Source organism: Elephas maximus, chromosome 16, assembly GCF_024166365.1.
Source record: "Elephas maximus indicus isolate mEleMax1 chromosome 16, mEleMax1 primary haplotype, whole genome shotgun sequence".
In the NCBI taxonomy this organism is placed as follows: domain Eukaryota; kingdom Metazoa; phylum Chordata; class Mammalia; order Proboscidea; family Elephantidae; genus Elephas; species Elephas maximus.
The window spans coordinates 48,798,713-48,812,949 of NC_064834.1; the positions used below are offsets into that span (position 1 = coordinate 48,798,713).

The following is a 14,237-nucleotide window of genomic DNA, read 5'->3' on the forward strand; positions in this document are numbered from 1 at the left end:
CTACCAAAAAACCATCAGTGGCTTAGGCTAAAGTGTGACCTCCAGACCCGTTAACCTGGCCACCTGTCAGGTGCTCCATGGTCTGGCCCCTGCCTCTCACTCCTATTGCTCCCACCATGACTTTCAGCTCTGGTTTTACTAAATTACAAAAAATTCTCTGAGCATACCATACCTCTGTGCCTCTCAGTATACTGTTCCCTATGCCCACCTGGTGAATGGCTAACTCATTTTTCAAGACATTCCTCTCCCCCAGCTCCCCACCTTGCTTTGAGCCACAGCCCTAATCTGCATTGACCTCTGCTGGAACACTTAGGCACTCCGCGCTACTTTATTTGCTTGTATTCCTTTCTGTTGCATCTTCCCACCCTGAGACCATGACATTCTGGGGAAAGGACCACGACTTAGCAGCTGTCGTATCTGCTTACTTAATGCAGCTTTTGGGGCAATACATGTTTGTATTATAAAATTAGTTGATGTCCCTGTCTCCATTTTTTTTTTAGGTCTTTTTTCCTTAAATTTTATTCATTTTGTTATTGTTGTTGAGAATATACACAGGAAAATATACACCATTCAACAGTTTGGTGTACAGTTCAGTGACATTGGTTACATTCTTTGAGTTGTGCAACCCTTCTCAACCTTCTTTTCTAAGTTTTTCCTGTCTCATTAGCGTAAACTCACTGCCCCCTAAGGTTCTTATCTAATCTTTCAAGTTGTTATTGTCAATTTGATCCCATATAGATAGTTCTGAAAAGAGCACAATGCTCAAGGCAGACCATTTTTTACTAGTTAAGCCAAACTATTGTTTGCTTTTAAGAAGACTGCAGGGGATGTTTTTGGTTTAATGTTTCAAGATTATCTCAGGGCAATAGTTTCAGGGGTTTATCCACCTTCATTTTCTTTTAGTAAACTGTCATCTAGCTAATCACATTCAAAATCTTTCCATTGTCCTTAGAGATACATTTAAGTGTTGCCCTGAATAATCAATGTACTTTGTGGTCCTTCCCTGTGATGAAGACATCGTAGTATTTCAGCCCCAAGAGGCAGTTTTCATAGTAAGTACTGACGCGACATTAGTCCTCTTTCTCTTTCTTTCCTCCTCAAGTGTATCCTAGCCACAAGTGCGGCTGCTTCAAATTAGACCAAAGAAAAATTGTGGGAAACTTGTAGTATTAAGTCTTTCTCTTTGGTACTTGTTCACCAGCCGCTGAAACACTCTATCTCCTACTGGGATGCTCAAAACACATTCACTACGTCATTTGCAAAGATACAAACTGGAGCTTCAAAACTCTCTATGCCAGTGCTACTCAGAGTAGCCAGTCCTTGAACTGAATGTTACTGGTCTACAACAAGATAAGAAACTTGTGCCAGAATGTAATTACTAAGCACACAGGTTAACTTCACTAACATTTTTTTCACAGAAAGACTTTCTTGACGAAGGAAGTAGTACGTTGATTTACACTCTTGTTCAATTTTCTTATCTAATTTTGGACCCATAATAAATAGTTCTTGGACTGACGCTGGTCCATAGACTACACTTTCAGTAGCACTGCTCCAAGCAACACTAAGATGGAATGCTCTCTGAACTACTTTTTGGTGGAACCTGGTCAATGAGTAAATAAGATCGAGGTAAAGAATTAGGCTGCAAGACTAAGAGGAACTAAACTAGAATGTTATTCTTATTTTCTTAAGAATATAAGGCTTACTTTGTGTTTTCTGATGGAGTAGAAAGGGTCAAAGGAGGCAATAACAGATAGTAGCCTAAAGAAAAACTCAGTTATAGATGTATATTTGTATATTACAGCTGCCATATTTCATATTTGGGTTGGGTGCCAAGGTTGGGCTAAGAAGAAGTTTTCCACTACCTTATGCTTCTGCCCTGGCCTCTACTCTTGCAAGGATGACCATCATTAACAATAATCATCAGCCTAGAGGGGGTTTGGAGTTTGGGGAGATGGTGTGAGCAAAAGCAGACAGGGTCCCACCCAGGGAGAATAGAACGGCGCAATTCATAGGCATGGCCACTAGGTGGCAAAACAGCTCTATGCACAGATGTTTCCAGAGACGGGTGGGATCTGCCCACCAGCCCCGTCTGTAGGAAATTCCAGAAAGGCTGGAGCCATGCATAGTTAGATGCCAATGCCCCTCCTGTCTTCTGAGGCAGGTCTTAGATCCACAAGCGGTCTGGATACTCACACAAGCTGTAGGTACTTGAAGGTGGACAGCTGTCCTGGGACCAGTGTAAACTGATTCCCGTCCAAATAGCTACAAGAGAGAACACAGCAGGGTCAGTGGTCCTGTCTTCACCTTGGGCAGTCCCCACAGGTTTGGGAGACCCTTTCCTTGCAGCCAGAGCCTTCTCACTCATTTCCTCCCTTACATGTAGACCACACAACCTGCCCAGAGTCACTAATCAGAAGAGGAAATGGGTAAATTTGGGGGGGGGGGGCACTTGGGTGGGTGCCACCCAAAGAACTTGGTAAAATCCACCGAGACATGAAGCCTTTCTTGGTTTTCCTCCGGCCTCCCTGGCTCGCCCTTTCAGTCTCCCTCCTTGTCTGTGGGCACTGCCCAGGGCTAAACCCCAGCCCCCTGCTCTTCCCTCTCTGCCTGCTCCTCTCCTGGCCAAATAGATCTGATCTGCATGTTAATACCTCTCAGGACCACCTTCAGGCTGCTCCCAGCTATCAGGTTCCCCCTCTACCTGTCAGCACAGGGTGTGAAGCCCCAGACTCAAACATGCCCAAACCTGAGCTCAGTGTTTTCACCCCAAACCAGCTTCCCCTAACTCCATCAGCACCACTCTGTGTTCCTAACCACCTGGACTCAGAACCCCAATGGTGAATTCTCCAACTCCTCTCTGGAGCCAGTCCCAGGACTGGGGGTTCTTCCTCCCACTGGTACTTCTCGCATCACCCCGACTGCACACTGTCACCCCAGCCAGGCTCCTGTAGCAGCCTCCTCTGCTCTCCTGCCTTGGCCTCCCTCTGGAGCCCACTATAAACACTGGCACCTAAGTCATCTCCTTTAAAACCAAGCCCACCACAACTCCTAAGCCCAAAGCTTGGTGTTCAAGATGCTCTAAACCTGACCCAGTCCCGCCAGCTATCCTTACCTTGCGAGTGGAAATTGCTAAGCAGTGACCCAAGAGTCAGGAGCTGGCACAGGACCCCCAACAACTGCAGCTCACCCCTACCGCCTACACCCCCACAAAGATCCAGCAAAACAGAGAGCAACAATGGCAGGGCTTTACTCATCCTTACCCATCGCTCTGCGTTATACAAACTGACTTTCCACCCTGTCTCATCTGATCTTCTTGGCAGCCCTTGTTTACAGATCTGAATAGCCCCATTTTACAGCCGAGGAAACTGAGGCTTAGAGAAGTCAAGTGATTTTTCTCAGCCTCTGAACTTCAGCTACCTCTCTCGGAAAAAGGCAGACTGTCCTATCTAGCCCCATATTCCCAGGGTTGTCCCAGGCATCAAGGTGAAAATAGGGTCATGTGAGGCTCACAGAGCACTAACACTGCAACAGAACTGGGCAAAGGATGGGGTAGGCCAGTCCCAGGAGAAGGACGGCAATGGCCAATGTGCTTGTGAAGCAACAGCCGGCCTTGTTGGTCATGAAAGAAATACAAATGAAAACCTCATGTGTTCATCACGGGAAAGGAAAAACTCAGATATTGAGGCCTGGGGGCGGGGGGGGGGCGGTGGCGGTCAGTCCCAGGACACAGGAAGAGATCAGGAGCTGACCTTCCATTTGGAGGTGTCCGTTGAAGAAGCCCCAGCCCCATCCCTCTGTTTGGCATAGAAATTTACATCCACACTCCACACCAGCAGGGATACCAAATTGGTGAAGAGTTCAACACCACAATACTCAGTACTGAAGAGAGGGCAGCAAGAAAGCCCCATTTAAACACCCATTCACACACTGTGGGCAGGAAGACAGACAACCCAGCCTTTCTGGAAGGCCTGCAGGCAAGAGCCCTAGAAATGCACACTCTTTAACCAGCGGTTTCACTGACAGGTCATTTATGATAGTGAAAAGTTGGAAACAAATATCCAACAAAGAGGGGTTTGTTATATAGATCATGGAAGATTCATGTTGATGGACATCATGGAACCAGTTAAATTCACATTTGTGAGAGCTTTAATGACAGAGGGGAATGCTTGGGAGATGATGCGAAGCGGGAAAAGTAACGTTATTTCTTACATTAAAGGCAGTGTTCATTAGTTTTCTTTTTTAAAGTCAGGCACATGTGTTTTAAATTTTAAACTGCTGATATTTTGGGTGGTTGTTGTTGTTGCTGGGTGTTGTAGAGTTGATTTCGACTCATAGTGACCCCATGTGACAGGATAGAACTGCCCCATAGAGTTTTCTTGGCTGTAATCTTTACGGGAGCAGATCACCAGGTCTTTTTTCCCTAGAACCTCTCAGTGTGTTTGAACTGCCAAACTTTCAGTTAGCAGCTGAGCACTAAGGCAGAGTTTAATTTAAAGGGGTGAGCATTTGCCATGTGTGGCTAGTGCCATCAAGTGTCTCTGCAGATAGGACTCAAGGAGAAGCTCAAAGCCTTCCTGTAACTGTTGTTTTCTGCCAAGCCCTAGCCTCAAGCGCCTGGTCAGCTAACTGTTGCCCTTGGGAGTCACCTCCTCCTGCTGCTGCCAGGCCCACCCCCTTGAGAAGTGCCCCTACCACTCCCATCCCATGGGCCACCCTGGGGGATCTCCGCTAGCTACTCACAGCTCTGTGACATTCTTGGGGATGCCCTTGGGCAGGGCCCGGAGGTGCTTGTTGCTGCATCGGACCACAGTGTCCAGACAGGTGCACTCCTGGGGGCACTGCGGGCGGGGCAGGCAGCCCCCCTCCTCTTGCCCTAGGTAGGAAGGCAGGAAGCCAGGGTCAGTGAGGGAGACGGGACTTCCTAGGGACTCCTGCAGCCAGGGCCATGCTCTTTGGCTTTCTCAGAACAGAAGGCCCTCTCTGATACTACCTGGTCACCAGATTCTGGAAATCCCTTTGCTGCACTCACCTCTGAGCAGGGCCAAATCCCCCAGGACTGTTGTGAGGTAAAAATAGACTTCAGGGGATCTCTACAGACTCAGACCCAAGGTGGACCTGGGCACGGCAGAGAAGGAGGATGGTGGCTCCCCCCCCATTTTGGGGGTGCCCACTGTGTGCGCTAGACACTGTATCTAACATAATTGCCTTAATGATGCACTAAAGGGACGCCATATCACCCCGTAGAATGCAAGCACCACAACAGCAGAGATTTATGTATTTTTTCCTTCTTTGTTCACTAGTAGAGCCCAAGCACCTAGAATGGTGCCTGGCACACAGCAGCCCTCAAAATACTTATACTTTTTGAATAAATGAATAAGTTTCCATTTTACTGAGATCTAGGAAGGTTAAATAACTTTTTCAGGTTATAAAATGTTGACTATGATTTGCTCTGAATGATGAGAAAATAGGTGATGTTTTTCCTTCTTTTATTCATATTTTCTATTTTTTAATTATTAGTACTTTATTACCCTTATAATCACAAAAGACATCACCTGACAGGGTTAGGCACAGGAGTAAAAGAGGAACTCCCTACCCCTCACCCTTCTCTGCAGACCCTTCCTCTCAGCTGCATGCCAAGGGCTCCACCCACCCACTCTACCCACCCATGTCCTGCCTCCTGACTTGCCACACCCTGTCAGAGTTGCCCCAGCTCATCCTCACCCCTGCTGCCTGAGATGCCCACAAGTTACCTTCCTCACACCTGAAGTCCGGGTAGGCCACATCCTGCAAGGGGATCTGCCGCAAGAAATCTGGGTTCTGACATCGTGGGTTCCCGGTCACAATCTTCCTCTTCCGCAGCCAGTCACCAAGCCAAGCCAGCCGGCAGTTACAGTTGAAAGGGTTGGCCAGAAGGTTTCTGAAAAAGGCGGTCATGGGACTATGGCAGATGCCCTACTGGTCTCAGGTGTCCCAGCAAAGCCCTTTCCTGCCCATCACTGTAGGATTTGCCATGTATGGGTCACACAGCAGACCACACTCTTCCCAGACAACCAACAGTTACCAAGAAGATTGACTTTCTGGACTCTGGAGGCAGGATTCACTGTGATCTGAAATGGCAAGACCCATGCTTCAACAAACCATGAGGACTCACTGAATGAATCCTTTAAATTAGCCACCCAAGAAGATCATCCCCATCCCATCCATGCTGCCCCTGCTCAGCTACTCCTGGGACTCTTTTCTGAGGGGCCGTCCAAGTTGGCCTATGAGCCACATGAGAGACCCAGTCTCCTTTCTGGTTTCCCCCAACTCCCAAGACCACTGTGCCTCAGAAGTAGCTGAATACTCCTCCAGCATCATCCCAGACAGGACAAGAGAAAGGCCTCTGTGATATCCTCAAACCTAAAGATGTCTAACCAATGATGGTCTTTGTATCCCTTTAATGATTCTCGGGACAGAAGCTGTCCACAAACATTTTCAGGCTCTCCGGTTTCTTGGGAGGGTACTTTTTTCACCAGAAGTATTTGTTGCCCTCCAGTGGGGGCTTGCATAACAGTGAAAAATGAAAGAAATGTTCTTTGCAGAATATTCACTAAGGTAGAAGGTTTAGGTATGAGGCAGTGCATCCAGGAAGTGTGATCGGGTCAAATTTTTGTCTCTATTGGCTTTTGTACAGCTAGATAAACATTGTACGCATATTTATAGATTCCTATGTGGCAGTTAGGGAGCCCTGATGGCTTTAGAGTTTTTGTGTGCGTGTGTGTGTGTGTGTGTGTGTCGTATTTGGAAACCCAATGTAATCAAATGGATTTTGAAGCATGTTTGAAAAGTTTTACATTTGGGGGAACATGTGTTTTACCACAAATTATGTATCAAAACCCATAATTCAAAAAATTTTAAAGAAGAAAATAATAGGGTCTTGAAAAGGATATGGACCCAAAACAAGATTATCCATGGTCCCCCAGGATGGAGGCTGGGCCTTACTGCATGAAGCTAATTAGTCAATGCTGCACGACCACAGCCCCTCACCATCATGTGGGTGTGATGTATCTGTGCACATAAACTGCCAGCCACTACTCTATAACCCACAGATGAAGCAGCATCGTGGCTCCAGTGACACGCTCAGAAATTGTCTGGGATCCAGACACTGCATCTGGGTAACATGGATTTCCAAAAGCAGTCCTTGCAACCATTCCCGATAGTCATGGCAAAGGTTCTGGGTGACATGCCTGGGGGGTTCAAGACCTTGGAAGGCTCCCAGCATGGGGCTTCCTGCCACCATCATGACCATATCCAGGCCAGGATGGCCTTCACCACTGCCACCCAAGGCATAGCTGATGGAAGAGCTAGGGAGACCCGGGAAGCCACACTCACTAAGCATGCCCTGCTTCATGACTTTTGTGCTCTTTGCTAAAACCTGGACCCTTTAAGCCTGATGCAGTAAGCTGAAATTTGTTTATTCTCTGTGTTCTGAGTGTCCATCTTTGTTGATCCTCAAATGTGGTCCTAAATGGGACTAACTCACCACCAGACTGGAGGCCTAATAACTTCCCCCAAATCAATTCTGCCTTCAAATGTTAATGACTTCCCAAAGGATCTGTTCCAGACATTGCAAATAATTCCTAAGGGAGGATCCTAGCTGAATGATGATGATAACAGCCTTCTAAGGGATGTCTGTCCTACCCAGAGTTGCTGAATGAGTCACAAAGGTCTAAGTCAGAAAGTCAGAGCCTTACTCCCAAGCCTCTTGCTCCTCTTCCCTCCTCCAGCCTGTCCTGCTGCTCTCAGACTATGGGGCTATTTCTCCAATCAGACTCCTGTTTCAGGGGCTGAAGTTTATATTCTGGGCTCCAGGAAGAATAACAGTAAAAACAGCACTTTTGACAGCATGTCTTAGTTTCCTATTGCTACTATAACAAATTACCACAGACTTGGTGGCTTAAGACAACACTAATTTATTATCTTATAGTTCTAGAAGTCAGAATTCCAAAATGGGTCTCATTGGGCTAAAATCAAGGTGTTGGCAGGCCTGTGTTCCTTTTTGAAGTCTCTAGGGGAGAACCCTCTTTCTTGTCTTTTCCAGCTTCTAGAGGCTGCTTGCATTCCTTGGCTCACAGTCCCTACCTCCATCTTCAAAGCCAGAAATGTCCAATTGAGTCTTTCTCGCATTGTATCACGCTGACTCTGACTCTTTTGCCTCCCTCTTCCACATTTAAGGAATGAAACATCTTTGGGAAGCCATTATGCTGCCTACCACGGAGTAAGCACAATAGTAACGCTGATAATTCTGCTGCTACAATTACAATTACTACTATTACTGCTAATGATAACAGCAGTGAATATAGACTGAATGTGTTCTGTATGCCAGGTGCTGAGCTAGGTTCTGTATATACATTAACATAACTCCATGAGAAAGCAAGTGAATATTAACAGCCTTATTTCACAGATGAAGAAATGGAAGCTCAGAGAGGTAAAGAAACCTATTTGACAAAAGCCCACAGTAAATATTGGGTGTGAGTAAGTACACCCAGGCCTGTGCCCCCAAAGTTGTGCTCCTTCTCCTCCTCCCTGCTATCTCTTGCCAAAATAGCAGAAAAGGGCACCTTGTCCTTGGTTAACCACAAATCCCAACAGGAAGTTGGCAATCCTGAGGCCTCTTGGCGGAAGCGCCCACTTCAACTGAAACTTTTTGCAGAGGAAAAGCCTTCTAAAGACAGTGTAGGAAGTCAGCTCTCGGCTTTCTTCAGACCCTAGGCAGCTCTACAAGAAGCCCACTGCCTCTGGCCCTATGACAGAGCAGTTAGCCACATTAGCCCTCCCCAGAGGAGGGCCATGTCAGCCTCAGATGCCTTCTCCAGCAATTATATCTAATCCTTGCAATAACCCAACACAATAGACCTTCTAAACCCTATTATATAGACAGGGAAACTGAGGCTTGGGGAGCTTAGGTGCTTTGCTGAGGCCACACAGATAAGTGCTGGAGCTGGGATTCAAGCCCAGCTCCAAGGCCTTCTGCTCTGCCCCAACATTCAGCTGCCTGGTGACGGGGCGTGGGATTCCCGGGGTCCAGATGGCTGATTTCAGAGCCACGGGTACATCTGTCCCCAGGAAGCCGGGACTCACAGCGTGGAGAGGGACTGGAGGGTGTCGAAGGCTCCGGGGGAGATGGTGGTGATCTGGTTGTCATACAGCGAGAGGAGCCGGACGTTGCGCAGACCTGTGAAGCTGTCGTTGTGGATGCAGCTGATCCGGTTGTTCCTCAGCATCCTGTGGAGGAGGGAGATGGTGAGAGAGAAAGGGAGGGCCCATACTGTGTCCGGCCAGAGGACCTGTCTGCGGAGCGGCTTCGGCCACCATCTGCTAGTTCACTAATTCTCCTCCAGGCAGTGCGGAGACATGATGAGGGGTCATGGCCCTTGATAGACCTCTGCTGTACAAGTGAGAATTCTACAAGTCTGTTCTCACCCCCAACAGCTCAGCTGCTAACCAAAAGGTCAGCAGTTCGAATCCACCAGCCACTCCTTGGAAACCCTATGGGGGCAGTTCTACTCTGTCCTATAGGGTCACTATGAGTTGGAGTCAACTCAATGGCAACGGGTTTGGCTCTCACCTCCAGACTATCCTACCTCTAAAATGCATCCAGGCTCTGTCCTTTCCTATCCATCCCACTGTGATAGCCCCTGATCTGGCCCTCACTTTCACTTCCTGGATGGCTAGTGGTTCTCCCCACCTTCAAGCCTTGCTCCACATCAATGCCCAAGAGATTTCCTTAGACCCTAAATCAAACCCATCAGCTGCTACACAGGAAAAAAGACCTGGTCATCTGCTTCCGTAAAGATTACAACCTAGAAAACCCTACGGGGCAGTTCTACTCTGTCTTATACAGTCTCTATGAGTCAGAATCAACTTGATGGCAACAACAATCACAACATTGCTTATAATAAAAAAACACTGGAAACAGCCTTAATTTCCAATAATTATATAATAAATGGTCATTAAAATGATTGTAGAACACCCAGTGCTGTCTTAATATGAAAGATGCTTATGTTTAATGTAAAAGATGGTTACTAAATAAAATGTATCATAGGCTTTAAGAAAATATATTTCTATGTATATATTGTATGGGTTTTAAACATTACATACATTTATATATGTATGCATAGAAAACAGACTGGAGGAATAGTGTTTATATCAACAAATCATTTCTGAATAATGGCGTTGTTATAGGGATTTCTAGTCCTGACCTTGCTCCTTACTTGTGTGCCCTTACTCTTCACCTTACTCTGTCCCTGCACCTACCCTTCCCCTCTCCTCTGTCCCTGCCCAGGTCTTCCTTGGAAAGGACAAAGTGACTGGTTAAATAGTGCATGGCCCCCTCATTCCAGAATACTCGGCAGGTATAAAGAAGAATGAGGCAGCCCTCTATGAGCAGCCTGGAAAGATGGCCAGGCTATACTCACAGCGGGAAAAATCAAGCTCAAGGGGGGCGGAGCCAAGATGGCGGACTAGGCAGACGCTACCTCGGATCCCTCTTACAACAAAGACACGGAAAAACAAGTGAATCGATCACATACATAACAATCTACGAACCCTGAACAACAAACACAGATTTAGAGATGGAGAACGAACTAATACGGGGAAGCAGCGATTGTTTTCAGAGCCTGGAGCCAGCATACCAGTCAGGTACGGCACAAGCACAGAGAGCTGCTCCACCACCCTGAACTAATCCTGGGAGGGGGACCAGCCGGTTCCGTGGGCGGCGTTGGACGCAGCCGGTAGAAGAAGTCCCCGGGAGGCAGTGACTGGTCTTGGAACAGGGAGAGCAGCGTCCCAGCCAGGGAACCATCCCGCCGGGATTTGGACTGGATGCAGGCAGCTTCATTAACATCCGAATAGCCTGAGCCAGAGGGAGAACTCTGATAGGGATCTGACTGCATTTTTTTTTAAGTGGATTTTCTGGAAAAACTAGTTTCCCAGTGATGGCTCGGAGACAACAATCCATATCAAACCACTTAAAGAAGCAGACCATGACAGCTTCTCCAACCCCCCAAACAAAAGAATCAAAATCTTTCCCAAATGAAGATACAATCCTGGAATTATCAGATACAGAATATAAAAAACTAATTTACAGAATGCTTCAAGACATCACAAATGAAATAAGGCAAACTGCAGAAAAAGCTAAGGAACACACTTATAAAACTGTTGAAGAACTCAAAAAGATTATTCAAGAACATAGTGGAAAAATTAATAAGTTGCAAGAATCCATAGAGAGACAGCATGTAGAAATCCAAAAGATTAACAATAAAATTACAGAATTAGACAACGCAATAGGAAGTCAGAGGAGCAGACTCGAGCAATTAGAATGCAGACTGGGACATCTGGAGGACCAGGGAATCAACACCAACATAGCTGAAAAAAAATCAGATAAAAGAATTAAAAAAAATGAAGAAACCCTAAGAATCATGTGGGACTCTATCAAGAAGGATAACCTGCGGGTGATTGGAGTCCCAGAACAGGGAGGGGGGACAGAAAACACAGAGAAAATAGTTGAAGAACTCCTGACAGAAAACTTCCCTGACATCATGAAAGACGAAAGGATATCTATCCAAGATGCTCATCGAACCCCATTTAAGATTGATCCAAAAAGAAAAACACCAAGACATATTATCATCAAACTTGCCAAAACCAAAGATAAACAGAAAATTTTAAAAGCAGCCAGGGAGAAAAGAAAGGTTTCCTTCAAGGGAGAATCAATAAGAATAAGTTCAGACTACTCAGCAGAAACCATGCAGGTAAGAAGGGAATGGGATGACATATACAGAACACTGAAGGAGAAAAACTGCCAACCAAGGATCATATATCCAGCAAAACTCTCTCTGAAATATGAAGGCGAAATTAAGATATTTACAGATAAACACAAGTTTAGAGAATTTGCAAAAACCAAACCAAAGCTACAAGAAATACTAAAGGATATTGTTTGGTCAGAGAACCAATAATATCAGATATCAGCACAATACAAGGTCACAAAACAGAACGTCCTGATATCAACTCAAATAGGGAAATCACAAAAACAAACAAATTAAGATTAATTAAAAAAAAATACACATAACAGGGAATCATGGAAGTCAATAGGTAAAAGATCAAAATAATCAAAAAGAGGGACTAAATACAGGAGGCATTGAACTGCCATATGGAGAGTGATAACAACGCGATATAGAACAATACAAGTTAGGTTTTTACTTAGAAAAATAGGGGTAAATAATAAGGTAACCACAAAAAGGTATAACAACTCTATAACTCAAGATAAAAACCAAGAAAAACATAACGACTCAACTAACATAAAGTCAAACACTATGAAAATGAGAATCTCACAATTAACTAAGAAAAACGCCTCAGCACAAAAAAGTATGTGGAAAAATGAAATTGTCAACAACACACATAAAAAGGCATCAAAATGACAGCACTAAAAACTTATTTATCTATAATTACGCTGAATGTAAATGGACTAAATGCACCAATAAAGAGACAGAGAGTCACAGACTGGATAAAGAAACACGATCCATCTATATGCTGCCTACAAGAGACACACCTTTAGTTTGTTTGTAGAGACACAAACAAACTAAAACTCAAAGGATGGAAAAAAATATATCAAGCAAACAATAAGCAAAAAAGAAGAGGAGTAGCAATATTAATTTCTGACAAAATAGACTTTAGACTTAAATCCACCACAAAGGATAAAGAAGGACACTATATAATGATAAAAGGGACAATTGATCAGGAAGACATAACCATATTAAATATTTATGCACCCAATGACAGGGCTGCAAGATACATAAATCAAATTTTAACAGAATTGAAAAGTGAGATAGATACCTCCACAATTATAGTAGGAGACTTCAACACACCACTTTCGGAGAAGGACAGGACATCCAGTAAGAAGCTCAATAGAGACACGGAAGATCTAATTACAACAATCAACCAACTTGACCTCATTGACTTATACAGAACTCTCCACCCAACTGCTGCAAAATATACCTTTTTTTCTAGCGCACATGGAACATTCTCTAGAATAGACCACATATTAGGTCATAAAACAAACCTTTGCAGAGTCCAAAACATCGAAATATTACAAAGCATCTTCTCAGACCACAAGGCAATAAAACTAGAGATCAATAACAGAAAAACGAGGGAAAAGAAATCAAATACTTGGAAAATGAACAATACCCTCCTGAAAAAAGACTGGGTTATAGAAGACATCAAGGAGGGAATAAGGAAATTCTTAGAAAGCAACGAGAATGAAAATACTTCCTATCAAAATCTCTGGGACACAGCAAAAGCAGTGCTCAGAGGCCAATTTATATCGATAAATGCACACATACAAAAAGAAGAAAGAGCCAAAATCAGAGAACTGTCCCTACAACTTGAACAAATAGAAAGTGAGCAACAAAAGAATCCATCAGGCACCAGAAGAAAACAAATAATAAAAATTAGAGCTGAACTAAATGAATTAGAGAACAGAAAAACAATTGAAAGAATTAACAAAGCCAAAAGCTGGTTCTTTGAAAAAATTAACAAAATTGATAAACCATTGGCTAGACTGACTAAAGAAATACAGGAAAGGAAACAAATAACCCGAATAAGAAACGAGAAGGACCACATCACAACAGAACCAAATGAAATTAAAAGAATCATTTCAGATTATTATGAAAAATTGTACTCTAACAAATTTGAAAACCTAGAACAAATGGATGAATTCCTGGAAAAACACTACCTACCTAAACTAACACATTCAGAAGTAGAACAACTAAATAGACCCATAACAAAAAAAGAGATTGAAACGGTAATCAAAAAACTCCCAACAAAAAAAAGCCCTGGCCCGGATGGCTTCACTGCAGAGTTCTACCAAACTTTCAGAGAAGAGTTAACACCACTACTTCTGAAAGTATTCCAAAGCATAGAAAATGACGGAATACTACCCAACTCATTCTATGAAGCCACCATCTCCCTGATACCAAAACCAGGTAAAGACATTACAAAAAAAGAAAATTATAGACCTATATCCCTCATGAACATAGATGCAAAAATCCTCAACAAAATTCTAGCCAATAGAATCCAACAACACATCAAAAAAATAATTCACCCTGATCAAGTGGGATTTATACCAGGTATGCAAGGCTGGTTTAATATCAGAAAAACCATTAATGTAATCCATCACATAAATAAAACAAAAGACAAAAACC

The 14,237-nt window shown here is 44.3% G+C and overlaps 1 protein-coding gene across 2 annotated transcripts in view; it reads right to left on the bottom strand.

Moving 5' to 3' along the window:
- SLIT1 (slit guidance ligand 1) overlaps positions 1-14,237 on the bottom strand; it is a 207,747-nt gene that overhangs the window by 29,967 nt on the left and 163,543 nt on the right. For both annotated transcript variants that reach the window (XM_049855841.1, XM_049855840.1), the window contains 4 exons: positions 9,121-9,264; positions 5,751-5,917; positions 4,741-4,873; positions 2,194-2,262 (listed from right to left, as the gene is read on the bottom strand). In XM_049855841.1, coding sequence (XP_049711798.1) covers positions 2,194-2,262; positions 4,741-4,873; positions 5,751-5,917; positions 9,121-9,264 — 513 coding nt within the window. The remainder of the gene's footprint in view (positions 1-2,193; positions 2,263-4,740; positions 4,874-5,750; positions 5,918-9,120; positions 9,265-14,237) is intronic.